Source organism: Meyerozyma guilliermondii, genomic scaffold (genome assembly GCF_000149425.1).
Source record: "Meyerozyma guilliermondii ATCC 6260 scaffold_6 genomic scaffold, whole genome shotgun sequence".
Taxonomy (NCBI): domain Eukaryota; kingdom Fungi; phylum Ascomycota; class Pichiomycetes; order Serinales; family Debaryomycetaceae; genus Meyerozyma; species Meyerozyma guilliermondii.
In genome coordinates, this window is record NW_001809795.1 from 422992 (window position 1) to 445153 (window position 22162).

At 42.9% G+C, this 22162-nt stretch overlaps 14 protein-coding genes across 14 annotated transcripts; 8 read left to right on the forward strand and 6 right to left on the reverse strand. All coding sequences in view use genetic code 12, as the record gives it.

The window, feature by feature from the left end:
• Nucleotides 1–879: 879 nt before the first annotated feature.
• PGUG_04842 (uncharacterized protein) lies at nt 880–2724 on the reverse strand (the record flags this gene model as incomplete). Its single annotated transcript, XM_001482837.1, has 1 exon — nt 880–2724. The coding sequence occupies one exon, from the start codon at nt 2722–2724 to the stop codon at nt 880–882; it is 1845 nt and encodes a 614-aa protein (XP_001482887.1).
• A 277-nt stretch (nt 2725–3001) lies between these two features.
• On the reverse strand, nt 3002–4480 carry PGUG_04843 (uncharacterized protein; the record flags this gene model as incomplete). The annotated part of the gene is made up of 1 exon (XM_001482838.1): nt 3002–4480. The coding sequence occupies one exon, from the start codon at nt 4478–4480 to the stop codon at nt 3002–3004; it is 1479 nt and encodes a 492-aa protein (XP_001482888.2).
• Nucleotides 4481–4789: 309 nt separating this feature from the next.
• On the forward strand, nt 4790–5569 carry PGUG_04844 (uncharacterized protein; the record flags this gene model as incomplete). Its single annotated transcript, XM_001482839.1, has 1 exon — nt 4790–5569. The coding sequence occupies one exon, from the start codon at nt 4790–4792 to the stop codon at nt 5567–5569; it is 780 nt and encodes a 259-aa protein (XP_001482889.2).
• Nucleotides 5570–5953: 384 nt separating this feature from the next.
• Nucleotides 5954–6907, forward strand: PGUG_04845 (carbon-nitrogen hydrolase family protein; the record flags this gene model as incomplete). The annotated part of the gene is made up of 1 exon (XM_001482840.1): nt 5954–6907. The coding sequence occupies one exon, from the start codon at nt 5954–5956 to the stop codon at nt 6905–6907; it is 954 nt and encodes a 317-aa protein (XP_001482890.2).
• A 548-nt stretch (nt 6908–7455) lies between these two features.
• On the forward strand, nt 7456–8985 carry PGUG_04846 (uncharacterized protein; the record flags this gene model as incomplete). The annotated part of the gene is made up of 1 exon (XM_001482841.1): nt 7456–8985. One exon carries the CDS (start codon nt 7456–7458, stop codon nt 8983–8985), a length of 1530 nt encoding a protein of 509 aa, XP_001482891.2.
• A 420-nt stretch (nt 8986–9405) lies between these two features.
• Nucleotides 9406–9876, forward strand: PGUG_04847 (Zn(II)2Cys6 transcription factor domain-containing protein; the record flags this gene model as incomplete). The annotated part of the gene is made up of 1 exon (XM_001482842.1): nt 9406–9876. One exon carries the CDS (start codon nt 9406–9408, stop codon nt 9874–9876), a length of 471 nt encoding a protein of 156 aa, XP_001482892.1.
• PGUG_04848 (fungal specific transcription factor domain-containing protein) lies at nt 9800–11599 on the forward strand (the record flags this gene model as incomplete). The annotated part of the gene is made up of 1 exon (XM_001482843.1): nt 9800–11599. One exon carries the CDS (start codon nt 9800–9802, stop codon nt 11597–11599), a length of 1800 nt encoding a protein of 599 aa, XP_001482893.2.
• Nucleotides 11600–12136: 537 nt separating this feature from the next.
• On the reverse strand, nt 12137–13117 carry PGUG_04849 (alpha/beta hydrolase; the record flags this gene model as incomplete). The annotated part of the gene is made up of 1 exon (XM_001482844.1): nt 12137–13117. One exon carries the CDS (start codon nt 13115–13117, stop codon nt 12137–12139), a length of 981 nt encoding a protein of 326 aa, XP_001482894.1.
• Nucleotides 13118–14375: 1258 nt separating this feature from the next.
• Nucleotides 14376–15557, forward strand: JAB1 (COP9 signalosome catalytic subunit; the record flags this gene model as incomplete). Its single annotated transcript, XM_001482845.1, has 1 exon — nt 14376–15557. One exon carries the CDS (start codon nt 14376–14378, stop codon nt 15555–15557), a length of 1182 nt encoding a protein of 393 aa, XP_001482895.2.
• Nucleotides 15558–15991: 434 nt separating this feature from the next.
• On the forward strand, nt 15992–17761 carry DOT4 (ubiquitin-specific protease; the record flags this gene model as incomplete). Its single annotated transcript, XM_001482846.1, has 1 exon — nt 15992–17761. The coding sequence occupies one exon, from the start codon at nt 15992–15994 to the stop codon at nt 17759–17761; it is 1770 nt and encodes a 589-aa protein (XP_001482896.2).
• Nucleotides 17762–17784: 23 nt separating this feature from the next.
• On the reverse strand, nt 17785–18351 carry MOH1 (Moh1p; the record flags this gene model as incomplete). Its single annotated transcript, XM_001482847.1, has 1 exon — nt 17785–18351. One exon carries the CDS (start codon nt 18349–18351, stop codon nt 17785–17787), a length of 567 nt encoding a protein of 188 aa, XP_001482897.2.
• Nucleotides 18352–18988: 637 nt separating this feature from the next.
• PGUG_04853 (uncharacterized protein) lies at nt 18989–19690 on the forward strand (the record flags this gene model as incomplete). The annotated part of the gene is made up of 1 exon (XM_001482848.1): nt 18989–19690. The coding sequence occupies one exon, from the start codon at nt 18989–18991 to the stop codon at nt 19688–19690; it is 702 nt and encodes a 233-aa protein (XP_001482898.2).
• On the reverse strand, nt 19214–20059 carry PGUG_04854 (mitochondrial 54S ribosomal protein uL22m; the record flags this gene model as incomplete). The annotated part of the gene is made up of 1 exon (XM_001482849.1): nt 19214–20059. The coding sequence occupies one exon, from the start codon at nt 20057–20059 to the stop codon at nt 19214–19216; it is 846 nt and encodes a 281-aa protein (XP_001482899.2).
• Nucleotides 20060–20514: 455 nt separating this feature from the next.
• PGUG_04855 (uncharacterized protein) lies at nt 20515–20979 on the reverse strand (the record flags this gene model as incomplete). The annotated part of the gene is made up of 1 exon (XM_001482850.1): nt 20515–20979. The coding sequence occupies one exon, from the start codon at nt 20977–20979 to the stop codon at nt 20515–20517; it is 465 nt and encodes a 154-aa protein (XP_001482900.1).
• Between the last annotated feature and the right edge of the window lie 1183 nt (nt 20980–22162).

Sequence of the window (22162 nt, forward strand, 5' to 3'; positions counted from 1 at the left end):
GAGGTGCATAAAGTAATTATACAACTCGTGAGGCGAAGTTATTTGAGGCTGCAAGTTATTTTTAGTCGTTTGCGGTTTGATGCACTCCTACGTAAGATTGACGAAAAAGTGTTCTATTTTTCCGAAATCGTTTTACGTCAACGGGTATTGTTCCGATCTTGAAACTGAAACCATAGCCGTTCGATTCGAAAAAATGAGCTAAGCCTCAAAGTTGAGATTTGGTATGCTTATGCTAACACCTAAATTCGCTCATTCGGTAGGATACTGCACTGAGGTCCAGTAAGATGTCAACTCAATCGTATAGATTGCACAAATCACAATGAATTTTTCGTTAGGTTGATTTTCTTCAGCCTTGCTAATTAATGAAAGTGAATTCTGCTCGACTTGACCACCTTCTCGACTTTGCGAAGAATTGATGCAGATCTCCGCTATCTTCGCCCGAAAGAAAAATTTATTCTTGAGTGTTGATGGGATTTCTGTAATGGTGATCGACGAACCGTCATGATTTGAGCCATAAAACCTCACCAATTTTGCTTGGTTTGGTAAAGCAGTTTTCAATTAGAATCTAGAGACCAGGGGTTGAACCTGATCGGGAAATTATTGGTATCTAAAACTCACGGAAGAGACTTCACGACCCTCCCAAGAGTGTTCATCTCCAAGAATTGCTTGGTAATGACAACGCCAGCATACATGTGAATGCAATCAAAACAGGGTTCCTTTTTGTTGGTAAAGTTTTTCAATTGAGGTCTGTTTCTTCGAACTGAACCATTGAGCAATTATCATTTGGTAAAAAGCAATTTATTCGGGTTTTTGTTTCTGAATCCCAATATTTGCTTCTTTAATTTCACTTGGTGAGGGTCGGGTCTCATTATAGCCATCCTAAAAATACTCTTGTAACTCCGTCGCAGATGCGAACCATGCCTGACGAAATTTGTTCAAATGGGCCAAGTATGTATCAACAACAGTGGCATATACCTGGTACTCTTTCAATAGTTTGATCGCTTTGACTGCAAAGGTAGTGGACACCTTCTTTATTCTTGGACTTGGTGAAGTCATGTTGTAAAGGCAAATGAAACAGCTCAAGAAAATGGAATAAATGAACTTGTAGAGAAACAAAGTTTCGCTTAATTCATATTCACTACAAAGCTTGATTATCTCTTGAGCCCAACGGAAGCAGCTTAAGGCGATCATTTGAGGATCAGAATTATGGCCGCCCTGGGTGTGATCTCCTATCACAGGCTCCTTCATTAAGGTCTTGTTAAACAATATGCTGGTAGTTAGGATGGAAACTTGCAATTGCATTGCATTGATTGATTTGTTGTTGATGAACCGTGCCTCTGAACTCATGTCTTTCTTCCACCTGTTAATTGATACCGATGCTTCTGAAACGGCTATCTTTTGCTGTAATGTCAATGTCTCGATAGGTTTGTCTACAATACCGAACGAATTAGCAGCCGAAAAACATCTCTCGGACAATGCAACCTCCAAATTGTGAAAGAGGAGTGATTCTTTAAAGGTTTCATACTCATTGAATCCAATAACATTTGCTGCAGCCTCAGGCAAAGATATTGAAATATCTGTGCAATTCATATACGGATGCATCCCCACTATAATGCATCTAATCCTATCAACCAAAAAGCAGGACCAAAAAACATTATCTCTCAACCTTGCTTCCTCGGGAGATAATTTACCTCTCGCAACAAGTTTTTCAGCTGTAACGTGTAGGCCCAAATGATATGACGCAGCCGTTGCTCTTGCAATGAATTGGGAGCTCTGAAATTCATTGCCATCGAGCATCGATATCTGGGACAATAATACTAATGTCTGGATCGTACTTAAATTGGGGTTGGTTTCCGCCAAGTTCTCCAACTGTCTCACAGCCAAGATTTTGAAGTCAGCAGCTTCTTGCTTTTTACCTTGGTAAAGAAAGTAGAACGTCATGATAGTGTTTATCAACGCCATTGGACTATACTCACCAAGCTCATCTCCATCTATTGCTTCATTTAGAGAACTCATGAATAAATGCTCATCAACTAGAGGCAAGCTATTATTGATGCACTTAAAGAACCAAGCGAAGACTTCTTGATGAAATTCATCAAAAAGTGGAACTGCAACGGTGACGGGAAAAGTCTTTACTTGTTGATTGTTGGAGATAGATACAAACCTTAAACTTGATGGTCCGCGACAGGAAACTTCTCCATCATCAGATATATTTAATTGCCATCTGGGAAGCCCCAACCCTATTTCATTTGCAGTCATGGAAGTCGATGGTGGAAAATTACCATTCGTTCGGCCTTTTGAATAATCGTCTTCATTTGCTTCGAAGAATTGGAGTATGGACAAATCGTGAGGAACAGAAGCGCTGATTTGATTCAAAGAATTGATCTGAGACTCAGCTTTCAATTCATCTGCAGTAGGATAGTTTGCTTCGAGGAGTTTGTGGTGCTTTAAGGAGGACTCTAAGACATTTATACGATCGAGTAAGGTGTCGATATATTTGCGAGTTGCTGGCCGTCTATGGTCTTTCTCAGGATAGTTGCATTGACGCTGCTTCGAAGCACATAAAGTACAAGTGGGAAGTTTGCGGTCGCACCTTCTTTTGTTCGATTTACAATGTATGCAAGCTATCTTGCTAAACATTCTATACGAATAGCAAATTCTTCGGTGCTTACATATCGGAGAGATACGAGACTCCCCGACATTACAATAGAGCTCGACCTGCATGTCACTTACAGCGATAAGAGATAAGAGTTTCACGTGGTTCGGCTATGTTTGATAGCTGTTCAATACTACAACTAGTACATTTTAAGTGTGTAGAAACAATACATAGTTAGTGAAAATCGAAACTAAATAGGTCACAACTCCACAGTTATGAAGTTGAAGTATGAACGCATTTTCTATTAGTGCCGCAGGCTGGCGACGTACCAAATGAACTGCTAAGACATCCGAACTGAAAATCGGGTTCATTTTTCCACCTGGGAAATCAAATTGTTAGCATGAACTAAACTGAAGTTTGGGAATTCTCAAATGAGTTTACCCGTACTATCCCTTTCAGTTTTTCATTCTCTTTGTATGCATGAGATTCGACACTCTTGTGGTCAATTGAATCGGCATTAACATCACCAAAGAGCTCTCCGATCTCTTCCAAGGTGAGGTTCTTGGTTTCCGGAACAAAAATCCAAAGTAGAAAGAAGTTGACAAAACTCATACAAATAAAAACCAAGTAAAACTTCCAACCAATGTTTTGCATTGCTGTAGTAACACCGGTAGTAAATGCCAATATGCCGATGAACAAGCCCGTGGTACAAAGTGCTGAACCTTTCGATCTGATGTGTGTGGGCCAAATTTCATTGACATAAACATACGTCGTAGCATCAGTTGTTCCTCCATAGAATAGAATATGCAAATACATGAAAAATACTGCTGCGGAGTTGCCGCCTTTGTTATTGGTGCCAGCGTATAGGGCACACATGATTGTCTCGAGAGTCATTGATAATACGCCCGCACCGAGGAAGCCTATCATCATCAAGGCTTTTCTACCGAGTACGTCAGCTAAGATGCCGGAAATAAAGTTCCAGAGGATACCACTTGTAATTTGCCCGGTTCCAATGTATAATTGCTGCAAATTATCAAATCCAAGATTTCCATAGATCGTGGGGCCGTAATTTGTAATTGCAACAGTTCCAGTTCCCTGTCCCCCAATCATAACAAGTAACCCAATTAATAGGCGCTTTCTATAGGATTTCATAGTAATCACCGACTTCCACGATGCGCTCTTGCTTTCGTTGGAAATTTGCGACACAAGTAGTTCAAATTCATCATCAGTAAGCAGAGGTTCAAGAACAGTAAACACAGACCTAGCCTTACCAATTAGATCGTGTTCTACCAACCACCTAGGAGACTCCGGTAAAAAGCACATGGAAATGGCCAAACACAATGGCCACAAAATTTGGAATGCAAAAGCAACTCTCCAGTTGCTTTTAATGCTTGCAAAGTACAATCCAATGTTGATCCATCCTGCTAATGAATACCCAAGCAATATCATGACTCCATGCATACTCACTAAAAGCCCTCGACCTTCAGCTGGAGCAACTTCTGTTTGGTAAAGAGGAATTAACATCACCAACATTCCCACAGATATTCCCATTACAATCCTGGCAACGTAAAGCATGCTCAATGCAACGGAAGCTGTCATTAATATCCCACCAAGCATCGCTATTCCGCAACCTGTGAATATGGCTGGCTTACGACCAAACTTTTCTGAGACAAAACCACCAAAAAGCACCCCGATGATCCCACTACCTGAAAATAAGCCGTTAAAAGCATCAGCTATATTAGTGCTTCTTCCATAATCAAAATACTTGAGAAAGTTTGGCTGAGCTACAATTGCGGCTGCAATTCCGGAAGCGTAGCCGTAAGTAATACTTCCAAATGATGCTGCCAAGATCACCTTAAGAGTATAACTAGATATTCTTGTCATGGAGTACAGACTATGACATGCTCTCAGTAATTTTCAGTTTTATAGCTACTGAATTCACATTCATTATCTTATCGGCTCGCTTGACTGCGTCAAGTAATGTCCGCTTTACCTAAACCAGCGACAGAGTGCAGGATGCGGGAGGTAATGTCCGCAACATCAATTATATGCTCTTCACTATGGGAATTTTACTCGGCATGCATTGTGCGCAAGGGATTCAATATCTTGAAGATCGGTTCCTTTTGGCTTAGTTTTTTAGTTGTTTCCTACTGCTATTTCTAAGTTTCCCTGAAAGACGCAAATTATTGCAAAATGTCGCCAAGAATTAAAGTAGCTCAAGTTGCTCAAACCTTCACCTTTGAAAACGCCGATCATGTATTGGAGGTAATCAAAATCTTCTTAAGAAATGCACTGGATTGTAATGTTGAACTAATATCGTTTCCAAAGTTGTTTTTGAGAAGCCAAAAATCACCAATCTTCGATGCGATATTCGCAGCCATTGGGAATATTGCCAAAAAATATAAAGTCAATTGTGTGTTTGGGTACTCAGAACAAGAAAACGGTGGCGATACGTTTAGTTGTCAGTGTATTATAAGTGCACATGGCGAAAAGTTCTTAAGGCGTAGAAAATTGTGCAATAGGCAAGACCTAGCTGAATTTAGGAGTACGTCAATTACCGCAGAAGATATCGAAAACATGGCCGTTAAGCTACCCTTTTCAGTGGGAATAGTTGAAGTCGGCTGCCTTTTAGGTTATGAATTCCTAAATCCACTTCTTGTACATTGTATTGCAGCCAAGAACGTTAAAATAGTCTTGAGTAGTTTTGATGATGGTACCAAGACTCCAGTGATTAATGACATTATGGCCGGAACTTCTCAACAAATTGGAAGCTATGTATTTATGAGCACATCGAAAGAGGATCATTTAAAGGCTTGGTCGCCTCACGGCACACCACTCTTTGCAGAATCGACAACGAATTATTTGTCAATTTACAACATCGATTTCGAAGCAATAGCTTTCCAGAAGAATTTGATCGACATAGTCGGCAGAGATTCCAGACCAAGCTTGCTATCTGTAAAGCTTGACTATTAAAAATTAGCTTAAGATTAATAGTATACCATGTGTAAGCATAGACAGTAATGGAAGCACCTGTATCCGGATTCTGAAAAGTTCGCAACCAATTCAAACATGCACGTAGTAGATAGTCGCTTAGTTGATTTTCTGACAAATCATAGAGTGTGATATTGCTAGCACATGCCATGAATGATTGGAATTCCTAAAATGCCAACAAATGTGCGGACTTTGCCTAGCGACCACTCAAATTTTCGTTTGCGGAAAGTAATGCCCGCATATTTTGTACACCCGATCGAGACCACGGAGCTGGCATTGTCGAATATATAAAGGGGAATAGAATGGCTTGAGAAGACAACAATTTTCAATCTCAACAAAGAATCTCCAAACAACCAGAATTTTTCAATGGGCGCAAAAGTGAAAGTTGCAGTTGTTCAAGCGGAACCAGTTTGGTTCAATTTGCAAGAAACCGTGAAGCGGGTTAACGAATTGATTGAACTGGCATACAATAAGGGAGCTGAATTGATCGCATTCCCTGAGGTGTTTGTACCAGGCTATCCGACGTGGATCTGGACCAATGCTGCTGATTTGGATAGAAATCTTATGTACACCAAGAACTCGTTGACATATGATTCACCAGAATTCATCTCAATTATTGAAACGGTCAAAAAGTACCCTATTCATGTTGTTTTGGGCTTCTCAGAGAAAGACCAGGGGTCACTTTACATTTCCCAGTGTATCATCGATAACACGGGAGAGATTGTGTTGAAAAGGAGAAAATTCAAGCCAACTCACGTCGAGCGTGTTATTTGGGGTGATACTGCTGACAGCAATATGAAGTCAGTTGTGACCTTGAATTTCAAAGAAGCTGGGCCAGTAGAAGTTGGTTGCTTGTCGTGCTGGGAGCACATGCAGCCCTTGTTATATTACAACAGCGCTGCGCAGCACGAAAAAATCCACATTGGGAGTTGGCCGGCTCTCAATGACAAAGACCTTGGGGTCTATTGTTTTACCAAAGCTGGCTTCCACGGTTTGGCTAGAGCCTATGCAAACCAGGTACAATCCTTCTATTTGTTCACATCGATATTAGGCCAGAGGATTCAAGAGGCATTGCCCGACGTTAAACTCAGTCCTTACTTCGAAAAGGGAGCCGGATGTGGAGCAGTTTTCGCGCCAGATGGTTCTCAAATCACAGAGGACCACCCTGATGATTTTGACGGAGTCATCATCAGCGAGCTTGACATGGATAAGATTCTTCTCCAGAAGAACTTGGTAGACATTGTGGGGCACTACGCGAGACCAGACATGGTATCGTTGTCGCACAATCGTCCTAACACGGAGTTTGTCAATAGAAAGTAGAGCGCTGCAATGGACGCGCCTGTAACAATTTGCCTTGGAATCTTGGAAGCAAATCATTCCAAATGGTATTCTTAGTTTAAAGGTAGCCGCAGCTATAGTTCAATTTGACATTCTAGGGAATCACATTGCTATTCGACACCAAGTGAGCAGTCCGAAATTGTTTCATAAGAACTATCGCTTTTACGGTAATATACCAAAACTTTTCTATCGAAAGAAAAATTATGTTGCAAAAATTGCGGAGAACCAAAATAAATGAGATAAGCGCAAAAAAGCGGAGACGTGGTGTCCGGGCGCACTAGATCGTGAAAGAAAATCAATACAAAAGCAAAAAAGAATGCTGGGAAGGACGTCAAAAACTCATAGGCTCAAATAACAAAGCATTAATTCAAACGGAACCTCTCTCAGTTCCATTTTTGCACTCGATTCGATCGCTTCTTTTGGCGCACCCGTACACCTGCGTTTTGCAGCCATGGCTGCAAAATTCATCGCTATTTAAGTCGCCACTTTCCCGCAATTTTTTGTTGCTCACCTGCTGTGTACTAGTAATTATGAGCTCGCCCAAACCCTTAGTTTCTTCCGTCTCCGTGTTGTCGGCTAGTAATGCTGCCAACAAACTAAAACCAAGATCTAAACCTAAACCTTTAGCTGGAGATCCACCAACTTCAACGACAGAAAAGGAAAATCAAGATCCCCAATCGAGCGAAGATTCCGAGAGAGGGCGTCCTTCAGCTTGTGTGTTTGTGGCTAGCCTTTGTTCTACCACCGCTGATGACGACTTGTGTGTTTCAGTAACAAACTTGTTTGAAAAATGGGGCAAGATCACCAGGGTTAAAGTGCTTCGCGACACAAGAAACCGCCCCTATGCTTTCGTTCAGTATACAAACGACAAGGATGCCGCCGCTGCCATCAAGGAAGCTCAGGGTGCCTTCCTTGACTCCAGAAAGATTCGTTGTGAACCAGCAAAGGTTAATCGTACCTTGTTTCTTCTGCTGCCTAGACCAATTGCAAACGACGATATCACCAAATCTCTCGGAGAATTTGGTCCTATCGAACGGCTTGTTTCTAGCATGTACTTCACCAACCCAGAAAAATCTCCATCCCCCTTCTCCAAAGGATGGTACTGTCAATTTGTTTACCGTGATGATGCCATCACCGCATTTGCATCGCTCAGTGAAAGCGATAAATATTCTATTGAATGGGCCCAAAATATCGACACCCTCAAGGCGGCCCAGTTAGGTGACTCAATCAAGCCCAAGTTCGATAGATGTGCGATCTTTATTGGCCAGTTGTCGTCCGACACCACGGAGAAAGAATTGCGTGAACGGTTTAAACCTCACGGCGAAATTGAATCTCTATCCATCATCAATAATCGTGATTTCAACACGTTTGCGTTCTTACGTTACACCACCGAAAGGAGTGCAGCCAAGGCAGTTGAGGCGGAAAACCATTCATTGTTCAAGAGAAGAACCATGCATGTTCAGTTCAGAGAGTTTGGTTCGACGAAAAAGTTCAACTATTCCGCGAATGGAGTAGCATTGGCACCGCCTCCGATTCGGTTTGGACGCAAACTTGCAACTGTTAGAGAAAGGACCCCTGCTAACCATCTGCAGAGGGACGGCGGTCGAAACTTTGAAAGAGGGCAAGGAGACGGTCGTGGCCCTGAAAGAGTTAACGAACATCGTCGTCTTGATAGAAGGAGTGATGGTGGGCATAGAGCTAATGAAAGCAGGTATGAGGGCAGGTATGAGGGAAGAAGTGAGGCTGATCGCAATCCTGGCAGAGGGCATGAAAATCAACGGTGGAATAGGGCTCCTAGAGAATACGGGTCTTATGCCCCCCCATATTCATCCGAGCCATATGCACAAGTTACGCCAAACAAGTACGGTCCATTATCGCCAGAAGCGCAACGGTTCAACAGGAGACTCAATGGCTCGTATCCCAACGACATGGATTCGCGCAACCCTGCTCCTACCACTCCGTTCTACTACTACGTTCCTGACACCCTGTACTACGGAGGATATCCATATTATCTGCCAGGAATGTATTCACAAGATGAGCAGAAAGGAAAAGAGGTCTAGAGCTTATATACTGGAGATCATCCTGATGCTAATGCATTGCGAGGCCAAAAGTGCAGTATTTTCACAATAAATTTGCTTACGTGCTACTCAGGAAGTTCCAATTTCGAGGATTTGGTGGAATTTTGTCGTTATCGATTACGGTACTCTTTGCGACTGCGTTCTACCATAGTGTGACGAAACCTCGATTTAAGTCGCTCAACATAATCGGTTTGTTACTCTACTCCAAAAGGGTGTTACCGATCTGAAAATCGAATACTTATGCTTGTACTTGGTGACCATGGTTCATTGTGAGCCTCGAGGTGTCGATCCATCTCCACGCTAATACTGAGGTCCCCACATTACATAAGCCAAATCAAGGTTTCAATTGCAACAATTTAACTAACGAACTTGGACCAATGCCAAGTGAAAGTATACGCGGTGATGGCTATTAAACAGACTGACACGGAAAAGGGTCGCACTACCAGGGCAAGAGTTCCCACTTCATGCTTTATGTGCAGAAAACGGAAAAGAAAATGTGATAAAATAAAGCCATTTTGCACCAACTGTATTACAAACGGTAATACTGATAAGTGCACCTATGAAAAGCAACCATGGATGGAAAATGGCACGGAGTCCCAAGTATCATACATCTCTGGTGATAAGGCGAGGTTATTGCAGGATACTGTGGAGATGTACCAGAAGTTAGATGTTTCTCCAATTGGCAGCACATCTTCCAATACTTCCAACAATTTTTCTAATACATCCTCCAACAGTTCCAACACAGATACCCAAGCTACAGAGGATGATGCCACAGTTGGATTAAGCAAGGCATTTGATGGTCTCACAGTCAAGGAATCTGTTCTCACATACTATGGGCCCAACTTCGTACATGTCTGTGTTTATGAACGATAGTTATTCCAGACGTATGTTCCACCAGTATACCCAATCACAACTTCAAGGGTACAGGGAACAATGGGAAATGCCATATAGTAAAACACCTTGTTCCGACAGCGCACCAACTCAAGATGAATCGAAGGTTGTATCCGATCTTCCTCCTTTGAGAATTGTCACATTTCTTGTGGAAACGTTCTTCGAGACATTATACCCGTTTGCACCGTTCATCAACAAGTCTCCCTTTATGGAAGAGATGAAATTAGCATTGGCACAGACGGGAAATAGGACGGTCGTAACGCCACAGGGTAAGCAATTGCACAGCACAATTGCATTGGTATTGATTATGATGAGATTTTCTTTTCTTACCCTTCCCTTTCAACAGTACTATTCCAACTCACTAAGCGGAAAAATTCAAATGATGATGAAAGAAATCGTTGAAAATCAGGTAGATATTCGTCCATCATATATCGGTCGAGCCAATATTCTTGTTTCCGCTGCTGGCTGCTTCAGTAATATCAGCCTCAGAGCAATACAGGCTGCTCTCTTATTAAGAACATATAAACTGTTCTGTCCCGAAGGAAATGACGGAGGAACCGAGTCCAGTATATTAATTGGCTCTCTCATTCAGATGGCCAGGTTTCACGGGCTTCATAGAAACCCGGATTTTTACAAGAGTACCATTGTTGATGTGGAAACTAAGCATTTGTGGAGAAAAATATGGGCGCAACTATTGTATTTGGACGCATCTCAATCATTTAACTTGGGAAGCCAATTGATGATTTATGAAGAAGAGAACTTCCCTTTCCTGGAAGTTCCGAATTTTGCAATTACTGATGAACCGCTCATCGTGAACAACTTTGCAGTGAAAGCACAAGTGGCTCAAATCTTACGAAACCTAATCAAACTAACTACAAAGGATGGCCATACCAAAAAGTCCATGCTACTCGAACTGGCAAACACGATTGAGTCCTTGATGTGCAACAAAATCAGAGTATTTGAACAGCTCTACATTGCTGAGTTCAACGATGTTAATGGAGCTATAAGTAGCGATGTCTGCGACAGAGCTCTTGAATTCTGTTTGCGCTTGGACTTGACTTACAAGCTCTACATCATTTACTTTCTACTCTACTCTTCTTCTGACGATCTCGCTTCGAAGGAGAATTATTTTAGTGCTGCGGTAGAGAGCGGTCTTATCATTCTCAGAATTGGCATAGCCTTCTGTGACACTCCACACTTATTTTTTGGAGCCCAGCTAGAAAAGGTGATTGCCCAGAACATTTTCCTAGCGGTGTATCGTACTGTGGTGTCTTTGACTTCGATAGTTCCACGGATCATAGATGGTACTTTTTCTTTGAATAATGCAGTGAAAAAGTTTACATCCCCCGACTCCGCTGGTCTCGTCACTTGGTTAAATGTTGACTTTGATAATGAACAAGCTGGACTCCACAGTTTGTTAACCAAGTTTCAGAGTCTCTACTTTTCGACTACGAACTTGGCGTCCACTTACTTCTTATGCTACCGAGTGTCTTGGGGTATGAAATATGTGTTGGACTATGTAGCAGAAAACTACCCCAGCGTCATAGAGGACAAAATGCGAGAAGAACAAATACTTTTCAGTGACGAATTCAGTGATATATACTCCACCCTCGGCGAGATGTGGAACAGCGAATCTGTGATCAACTTTGATTATATATTTGCCAGTTTAGGTGTTGAGAATTTAGGGACAGGCTTGGAGACATAATCAAATCAGTCCAAAAGAGTTGATTTTGCATAGCGAAATCATGAGCAGACAAGGATATGGTCAGGTATTTAAACCTTGATGAGCTCAAAAATAGGGCCAGGTATTACTCTACATGTTGTGATTCCTTACCTAGCTGAATCCAGTTGAATAGTGCAAACCAGCAGCAAGGAATAAACTGCTGATGGATACAAGCCGCACTATACTGTTCTTGGCGGAATTATCCCGCACATTATGTTGGTAGCCAATCGAAGTTGACAAGAAATATAAAAAGATGAAAGACTTCCATATCGCAACAGGAATATTTAACACAGAAAAAGAACAAGTCTATGTTCGAAGTCAGAAGAAAGAATAAGCTGAAATGCACACCCTGCAAGTCTCACTTAACGAAGTGGCTTGGACAGCCGATGAGGTTACATATATTGGAAAAGATTTTGACGAAAACTTGTTTAAAAGTCAATGCTACAAGAGACAGCGAGATTGGAAATTCTCATTTCCAAGTTAGCTGTGGAAGAAACATCAACATATAATCGGCATAAACTAGCTTTGTCCCTTTGGTTTGTACTTACCAAACCATTCCGCAATATGGCCCACGGTCCTGTCGACGACATCAGGCTGCTCATAATACTGAAAATGGTTTGTATCGTTTTCCCAAATGAGCTTTTTGTCCTTGGTGGGTATAGACTCATAGTGACGTTTGGCTGCAAATGGGTTCATACAAGTATCGGAGTGAACGACCAAAGCTGGCTTGTTGAGCTTAGAAACTCCCTCTACCGTTGAATAGGAAAAGTGATCCAAGTCGCTTAGAATTGCATACTTGTTTTCCCAGCCCTTGAGAGTCCATGGACCATACCACGACCACACCAAAGGTCCCGGTAATCCCGCGGAAGACCCTTCTTCAAATGTGCCCAACTTTGGATCGACCAAAGGCTGGTAAACTACTTCACCTGTGGTTTCGTACTTCTCCTTGGCTTCGCGAGCCCGCTGCAAACGAGCCTCTAAAAGCTTCTCAAGCTGTTCAGTTGAAGGTGCGGTTTCTTTATCGAAAGGATTTTCACATACTCCGGCGGCTATCATGAACAAATCTGTTTCGTGGTCCCTATAGTATCCTGTTACAGAAGCCACAGCAGTAACTCGATCATCATAGGAAGCAATATCCAACATCTCAGGACCACCTTGACAAATACCAACGAGATAGATTCCAGAAACCTCTTTTTTCTCGACCAAATAGTCAATTGCGGCCACTGCGTCCTCATTTTTCATCTTGGGATTCTCAAGACGACGAGGGCTACCACTGGACTCACCAACGGTCCGTGGGTCAAATACCACTGCATAGTAACCTTCGTCCGCAAGACGAGTTGCATACTGAGTGGGCGCTTGTTCCTTGGAAAAAGAGTATGGACCAAGTAGGACTGCTGCTGGGTGTGGGCCTTCTCCTCTTGGGATAAAAGCAACCCCAGCACATGTTTCGCCGTGGCTGGGGAAACTGAACTTTTCAACAGTGTAATTTCCGTGTGACATTTTGCAAAAAGTTGAGAAACAAAGGCTGTATTTATAGTTTTCGGAAGGAGAACATGTGCGGTGACGAAGAATTAGGAGTGCGCCGAAAGAGTCTAAAGAAGTAATTCCGATGACTACTTCAGTTTAGTTTGTTCATGTTTTCTGAAAAAGGTTGCATTGTGCGGCTTACGTCCATCGCGTGCGGCTTACATCCGCATCCACCAACTTCGCTGTACAGATTCAATTGAAATAGTGACGTAACGGCACCTTAGGATCCCCACACAATCGTATGGGCTCACATCCGGTCATGAGTTAGTTCTTCTCGTCCAAAATAGGGGCTGTTATTCAATCTGAGAAGAATGTCTATTGGTGAAAATTGGTTCGACCGAATGAGACTTTTGACTATATTTTCCTTTTGAGGAGTAAATACGAGCCCATGGCACTCGGTTGCATAGCTTCCAGTACCTGAAAGCAAGTTGCAGTTTTCCATTCCTTGATCGAGGACTAGTACTTCCATTGAATTTTGTGCACACAAGCTATATGGCCAGTCTTTATTGAAAATTGCTTCCAGGAAGAGCAGAACTTCATACCTGTTTCGGTCTCGACCACACTAGCTAGTATAGTACTAGCCACTAACCAAATTGAGCATATGACAGTCATGGAGATGTCGAAACAAGTTTTCGTATAGAACTTCAATTTCGCCGCTTTAGCTTCTCGCTCGCATGGTATCACTGTTACATCGTGCAGTAAGCGACACAAGATGGTTGAAAATCAAATAAAGCAAAGCTCAAGAAGAAAGCACAACCAACACAAGTAAAGGAACTCAGACGATATGGAATATTGAGGAAATTCAACAAAAAGACTGATTTGCAGCCAGTTTGTTAAATCAGGAATCAATGTTCAATGGTAAAGCTAAGGTTTAAACTAGGTACCATTTGATATTATGTTGACAGCTTGTGGTGTGTTGGAGCCCTCACGAGCAACTTGAGATCCAGAAGCAGAGAGATTCAGAAATGAAAGGCAGCAAGAAGAACCAATGGAAGCTAAGAACCAGGAAGAACTTGTTTCATAAATTACCCTTTGCACCTCTGGATGAAGTAAGTACTGGCTTGCTCGTTTGGAGTCTATGCTCAAATAGATTTGTATATAATCTGTGTCTACGTTTACTGCGATAAAATCAAGTGTGCGAATTAGTCGGTTGAATTAATCGGTGCGAATTTGGTGCGAATTTAAGTCAGAGCGTAATACTATAAAGTTTCTACCTCAGCTCCTCACTATTATGAGCATCTACGAAGCGCTAGCCTCCGTCTTTACCCGAGATCCCATTGAGACTACTCAGAACGACCAGAAAATCCCAATTGACTACGACTCGAAACCATGGAAAAACAATCCTCAATACTTCAAAAAGGTATATATATCGCCATTGGCCACCATAAAAATGGCAGTCCATGCCAACGCTGGAGGGTCTATAGAAGTGATGGGCATGATGACCGGGTCTATTGTACGAAATGGAATTATTGTCAACGATGTTTATCCGCTTCCTGTGGAAGGAACCGAAACTAGAGTGAATGCCCAGGCTGAAGGGTACGAGTATATGGTTCAGTATCTCGAGTGTCTGAAGCAGGTGGGACGTAAGGAGCATATAGTGGGCTGGTACCATTCACATCCGGGATATGGATGCTGGTTGAGTGGCATAGATGTAGCTACACAGAGTCTTAATCAGAACTTTCAAGATCCATATTTGGCAGTGGTGGTGGATCCGTTTAAGACTGTTAAGCAGGGAAAGGTGGAGATTGGTGCGTTCCGAACGTTTCCGGAAAACTACAAACATGAAGGAGAAGGGAAAGAATTGGGTGTTCATTCGGATCGGTATTATCCACTTGAAGTGGAAATTTCAAGGTCCCAAGTTGATACAAAAATCATCGACAATATCATCAACGAATCATGGCAGTCGTTTCTCTCACAGACAAACAGCCAAATTGCCATAGAACTGGAAAAACTCCATAAACGTATCGATGTGATAGTGGACCAGTTTCGTAAACTGGAAGTCCAGCATCCACGAGCGTTTGAAATTTCACGAAGATTCGATACCCAATTTGAAGAAATGATCAATGAAAAATTGCAAGAATCCCGCTCTCGTCAAAAGGAAGACTCGGACGAAAGTAGCAGTGATATGGAAGAAGATAGCGAGGCTGATTCTTCTAGTCGTCGCAGCTATAATTCAGATGAAACCCCCGACCAAATAGATGAACCTCGGCACCGCAAACGGGCCAATGTCGAAGAAAGGTCCCAGCAGAAGCGTCTTCTTTCCAGATTACAAAGGAAAGCAGGTATAGACGCCTATAAGAGTACTGGTAATGGAATGGGTGCATTGGTTCATATGGCCAGTGCGGTTGGAATGAGCCAGGTTCAACAATTGGCGACGATCGAGTTGCAGGAAAAAATCTTCCTGAGTATATAGCTGCTACTTGCTACATTTGCTAAATTTGCTATTTGGTACATTTTGCTAATTTGAGCTTTCTTTGCTACTTGCTACTTCTGCTTCTGCTTCTACCTTTGGCTCTTTTCTCGTCTCGCTGACATAAGCCGATGGAGTTCCATCTCGAAAAAATCAAAGTCTCATCGGACAGCTGCGAGAGAAGATTTAGTCAAAATTCTTTAGCAGACAGCTGAGAAAACGACACAAACCTAACTGTGGGATCCTGACACCCGTCTACATACGCCACGACTTTTTGCCCCGAATTTGTTCTGCTGGCGCCACTGAATACTTGTTCCAGTTTGGCCATCACATCCACACACCAGCTCGGTCTTTGTGTTCTTTGATAAAGACATCACTAGATTACGCCTACGCTCCTTAGGCCTCGCTACAGAAAACTTCCACTGTTCATCACGGATATGCTTCCTGGTAGCATGGCTCCGTTGATAGACCGGCTCATGTCGGTCCCATTGCAATTTGTCGGTGCTCGGCACGCCGAACAAGACACGGCTAAGAAGCCCGAAGGATGCGTCGTTTTGACGAGTTCCGGTAACCGAGGCAAGCGATCACGCGAGGATGACAATGCCGTTTTGCCAGAGACAAAGTCTGTGAAAAATGATGCTGTTTCGAGTCCCAAAAGACCCAAAACGATGGCCGAGGCCGTCGCCGCGTACACCGGCAAGAAGTTCCGGAGCCGTAAACCCGACTTGGTGGACTCTGAAGACGACGAGGATGTTGGTGAGGACTTGGGGGAGGCCGTGGGTGCTGAAACTGACGAGAAAAGTGCACTGGAATCGCCAGATGATGCGGACGCAGCTTCAGCGACCGATGAATCGGATGCCGATTTCACGTCCACCGACTCTCCCAGCTCTTCTACGGTGTCATCGAGCTCCACGCCGTCGACTCCAGAGAAGGAGCCAACCGAAGCCCAAGCTTCTACCAAAGTTTCTGAGGATTCTACTGATGCTACCAAAGTTCCTAAAGATTCTACCAAAGTTACTGAAGATTCTGAAGATTCTACCGATCCAGTTTCCTCCTCTCTCCCCCTGCATTACAAGTTCAACGAAGATCCCGCCGACCGCGGAGACAACGGGTCTCGCCGAATCTACAAGAGCTGGCGAGAAATTAAAGGCAAGCCTGCTGGGCTTATCAACCACGGGGTCACCTGCTACATGAATACTGCCATCCAGGCTCTCATCCACGTTCCAGCAGTCCAGCACTACCTCAACGACGTCGCTACCTCCAAAACTGCCAACATAAAACCAGGGCTGGTCACCAAGGTGTTGGCCGACTTGTCCAGAAAGATGTGGGGGTTCGATAAGGGAAAGAATTCGAAGCCGCCAAAGTATGTGGACCCGAAACAGATCATCCGTAGACTCGATGATATTAATTGCATGATGTCGGAATGGCAGCAGGAAGACTCCCACGAATACTACATGTCTCTCTTGTCCAGACTTCAGGAGGACCTGACACCCAAGGGCAAGAAACTCAACACCCTGATAATCTACGATATATTTGGTGGGCTTCTCAGACAGAAAGTTACTTGCAAGAAATGCAATCATGTGAGCGAAACCAAGCAGGAATTCTACGACTTGTCTTTGGGAATCAAGAAGCGAAGTGCAGAAAAGCAGAATTCTGGAACCAGCACAGAGAGCTCTAGCGACGACCAGACCCAAGATAGTGGCTCCAAAAAAGCTGCAAATTCGCAGAAAAGGCGATACTCGATAGACCTGTCGGTAGAGGAATTTTTTTCCAATGAAGTGATTAGAGCCGATAAGAAAGATGCTGGATACATGTGTGAAAAGTGCAAACAACTTACCAACGCCCACAAGATAAGCACCATAGAAACAGCACCTGAGACTCTTACTGTACACTTGAAGAGATTTAAATTCGATGGAAATTCTTCATCCAAAGTCAAGAAATCCATCTCTTACAACAAGTATCTTGACTTGACCGATTACACCACCAACCACACCAGCACCATGTACCAACTTATATCTGTGATTGTCCACGAAGGTCGATCGATTCTGTCGGGCCATTATATTGCACACTGTTTGCAGCCGGATGGATCTTGGGCCACTTATGACGACGAGTATATTAACAAGATCAACGAGAAGGAAGCCATGAGCGACGACTCTGCTTACGTGTTGGTGTACAACAAATTGACTACGCACAAACAAACCAAATAAAGTATGTATAGCATAAACCTAATCTAAACATCGACAAATACTTCGTCGTCTTCATCGACCGCCTTTTCTCGCAATCTTGCCGAGTACGACTTGAGCTTACAGTTGGAAGATCCAAACAGAAACTCGTGTGGGGAATGCAAATCGTCAATAGAAATTCCCCCAGACAGAGCCGACGATCGACGCCGATGACTGTTGCGACGAGCTTGTTCCCATAATGCGCGAGTGCCGGAATTGTTGGGTATCAGTTTGATGTACTCTTGCTCGATGACAAACTTGCCTTCTTTGTAGCTTTCGTGGTCATCGTATGCCTTATTGTACATCCAACCCAATGCAGTCATACATTGGTTGCACCGCACCTCTTTGATGAGATAAGTTCCCGTCCGCATCACCTTGTCGCGAGGAACCGGATCAGCCCAGTAGTTGATGAGCTGGTCTACAAAGTAGGCAGGACCGGTAGAGCCGCGGAACCCATCGGAAATCACCAAATGCGAGAGACAAAGGTGCGACGAGCATTGCTTGCAGATGATGATTTCGGTGTCCGACACCTCGTACTTGTCGTTGTCAAAGTAGTTTGCGTACTTGAGCCCCATGAGAAAGAAATAAACCTGAAATAACCTGAAATAACCTGAATTGAACCGTTGAACCGAGAAATAGAGTGCCTTGAACCTACGAGTGCGTGGGTCCTAGTACGGCGAAGCGTTGGGAATTGTTGGGAATTGTTGGGAATGAACTGACAGGGTGTCAGAAGTGTGAAAGTGAGCTGAGTCGGTGAAACAGTAGGTGAACAGTAAGTCGAACACTAAGTAGGTGAATCAGTAGGTGAATCAGTAAGTAGGTGAAACGTGGTTTCAAGAAACCAAAGTTATTGAAGCGTTAGTCTACGTTAACCTTCTTTCTTGTTACCTTTGATGGTCCTCCGTAACTTAATGAACTTCCTAACCTTAAAATACCTTTGGAACCTTCCAATACCTTTAAATACCTTTAATTTCCCTTAAATTTCCTTATATTCCTCTTTGAGTTTCTTCCTATTTCCTCCAATATATGATCTCGCGACAGGACTGTGGTCCTCGTGGAGATCCTAGATGTTGTCCTGCCGCTGTTGAGTGCGTGGCAGAAAGTTTTGTGCGTTTTAAAGTTGAGGTCAGGTCACAGAATTTACCGCAACGCTTATCACCCCCGGCTTTTATACTGACGTCCTGCAGTTGCCACACCTAGTACGAATGAGTAATGCGCGGTGCATGGTCTGGCCGAGCAAGGAAAGAGAGGGAAAATACGAACAAAAAGAACGGAAAAGAACGGAAAAAAAAAAGAGTGAATGTGGGAAAAATGAATGCTGCGAAAAAAGAATGTGGGAAAATTTATGAGAAACAGAATTCTATCATCTACTCATCTGTTCTCTATTGTAGTACTATTTACACCCAGACACCTATGTACATCGATCCAATGACTCCTCTACCACTTGTAGTGGCCACGCACCTTAAAGTTGAGCGGCTCATTGTTCAAGAACATCCGTGGTTTCGCCGCGCGCTGCGCCTGAGCCTGTTCCCATTGACGGCGCTTCGTGGTTTGGTCAGTCTTCAAAACCGCTTTGAGATGGATGTATGGATGTTCGATAATACCGGTGCGGCCTCGACCTTTGGCATCGAGTCGTTTTCTCCACTCGCCATCGGAGCCGGTCCACAATGCGTGGATATACAAGCCGTCCTCGTTGTAGCCGAGCTTGTGGGCTTGTTCCAAGCCGGTTTTAAGGAATTTTTCCAATTCGGTAGCCATCTTTTTTGGGTTAAAATGAAGCTGCGCAATGGCATGTTTAACCGTAAATCCTCTGACAAACCGATTGACCACGGTGGCCTTTTTCATCGACAGCTTGATACGGTACGACTGGAGGTAGATCGAAGGCTCCAAAATCTCGATTTCTTGTTCTGTTAATGATACCTTATAGGACTTGCTGGTGTCTGGGTCTGTCACCACGGTATTGTTTTTGAAGAAGCCATTTTGCGCCACGTTCAAGTCAAAGAGTCGGCGTTTCAATGGCGAAATATACTTGTCGCTCCGTATCTGTTGCTCGCGTGCTTGTTTCATGTAGTATTCCTGGAGCTGGGTGTCATCTTTTGGGGCCGGATTGGAGACAACCTCGTCGGAATTTTCCTCGGATTTGGGAAGTTCCGGGGTAGTTTTTTTGGTCAAATCACCAAACCATTCGTTTCTGGTGGCGGGGTTATGTGAGAAAAGTCGAAAGAAGGGCCGAAGTTGTGCTCGGACGGGCACTTTTGATGCACCTAAAAAGGTTCGAATCATACAGAGACAGAATAAATTTTCGCACTTATGGTTGGTCGTGTGCGGTTCATAAGGGAACCAGAGATATCAGTAGAGTATTCACTACAGTATTTACGACAGTATTTTCAAATTCGCCCTGAGGCTTAATCGCCTACTCGTACCTATAATTAGTTTGCAATGATTTTCTCAATCGGATCACAACTAATTGTGTTTGGAAGATTCTCAATTGCACCAACAAGACCATTACTCTCAGAATAGAATTAATTCTCCTCCAAGTTTCGCTTATACCAAATATGGTAGCATGAATCCTGGACTGATTTGCATGGAGTATTATCTTACCGTATACGTATAATCACAGGAATAAGGATAATTCTAACGAATCAATTTTTCACGAATTTATTTTTCACTCAGCGGAATAAAAGTTCGTATTATAGACTCTTGCAAGAAACTTCGAAGATACATTGAATCTTTCGAGGCTAATTCTGTTTTTCTTGCACTCTTTCTTTCTCACTTATTGAACTCTCTTTCTCCTCAATTGCACTTTCTTTCTCTCTAATTGAACCCTCTTTTTCACTTCTTGCACTCGCTTGTAAATCTTCGATCACACGATACATGTGCTCGATGGTTTGAACCAAAATAATGTATGTTCCCATAACAACGGCCATAGCTAGACCCTTCAAAATCCATATATCCTTATCGTCAATATAGTCATTTCGTGTAACGCAAATTTCCGCCGTCACATCAGATGAGTGTTTTGCCAATATGCCACTTGCTGCCCTCAATACGTTGATCTTAATGACCGCTTTCCAATCAGGATTTGGCCCGAACCATTTATCGACCCTAAATGGAGAAGTAAGTACATAGTACATGAACCATACATAGACCACGAAAACTACCAACTTGGTAATGTTCAAAGAGAGATTTTCAATAAAAGTGTCCATTGCTAGATTGGAGATTTGAAAAAGAGTGAGATACGGGCTATATATAGTACATGTTATGCATCCTGCAAGTGAGATTCGTAGTGAAACTTTTCGTAAAATTGCATTAAGCCACTTCTTGAAGTTCAATAAAATTCTACTTATATTTATAGAAGTTGATGTTAGTTTCACTTAATGGTTAATCGCCTGAACATTTTTTAGTGTGGTTCCTTTTCCCCCTTTACTTATCTGAAACAATAAGTCCGGTGTCTACATGACGTCTGCATCATGCACGCGAAGCCACTTTTGACATGTAGGATTGTATGCATGCACGCGATGTTCACAAGTACTGATTGACCCAAGTTTAGGCGGTGACATTGATCCGCAAACTTCTCGTCCTCTGTCTTACGGTCAGCCCATGATCAGTAGTCTATGCTGAAGTTAAGGCTTATCGACTATACTCAGTAGTAAGTTCGAAGCTCATCACTGACTTACTCATCTTTATCCATTTGTTGAATGGGCCTGGCGATTTATTCATGAAAAGCAATCTGAAAGAACAATGAAAAGGTAACGGCAGCCAGGAGAGCAAGCACGATTAGACTTATTACAACTTGAAAAAGAAGTTTTGCTCCTTTAATTTTCTCTTCTCGAGGTAAATTTTTCCATATTTCCCAATTTGTTTGGCCACGCCCGACTTCAGAAGAGTCGGCGAATGGGTTTTCATCTTTTTTAAGCTCTTCACTCATTATCGAGACACTAAGAATGTCTGTTTGAATCTCGAAGGGAATTGTCGCAGTTATGTACTCTTCTCTGGTCACGCTTACGTCAAGGTAACTCCGACGCGAAGTTGCCTTTTTGGATTATGCTCCTAAAAATACCAGCATAAGCAGAGAGGTGACATGACTTTTTTTTTCTAATGCATACGTCAAAAATGCGTGCCAAGAAATGATATGCATGAACCAATTAGAGCATCATTCGTATGCATGCATGAATTATATACCCGCATTTTATGATCAATGCTCTACGAACGGCACAATATACGAAACGATCGGGCTATCAATGGAAAAACTTGAATACACAGTTAGATTCGCTCAGTGATTGTAATTGTATCAGCAAGACTTAAGCTCAAACGCAACTCGTCCTTAAAATGTCTTAGTTACATGGGAAGCTTTGCAGCTCAATTTTGTAGCGAAATTTGGCAATTCTA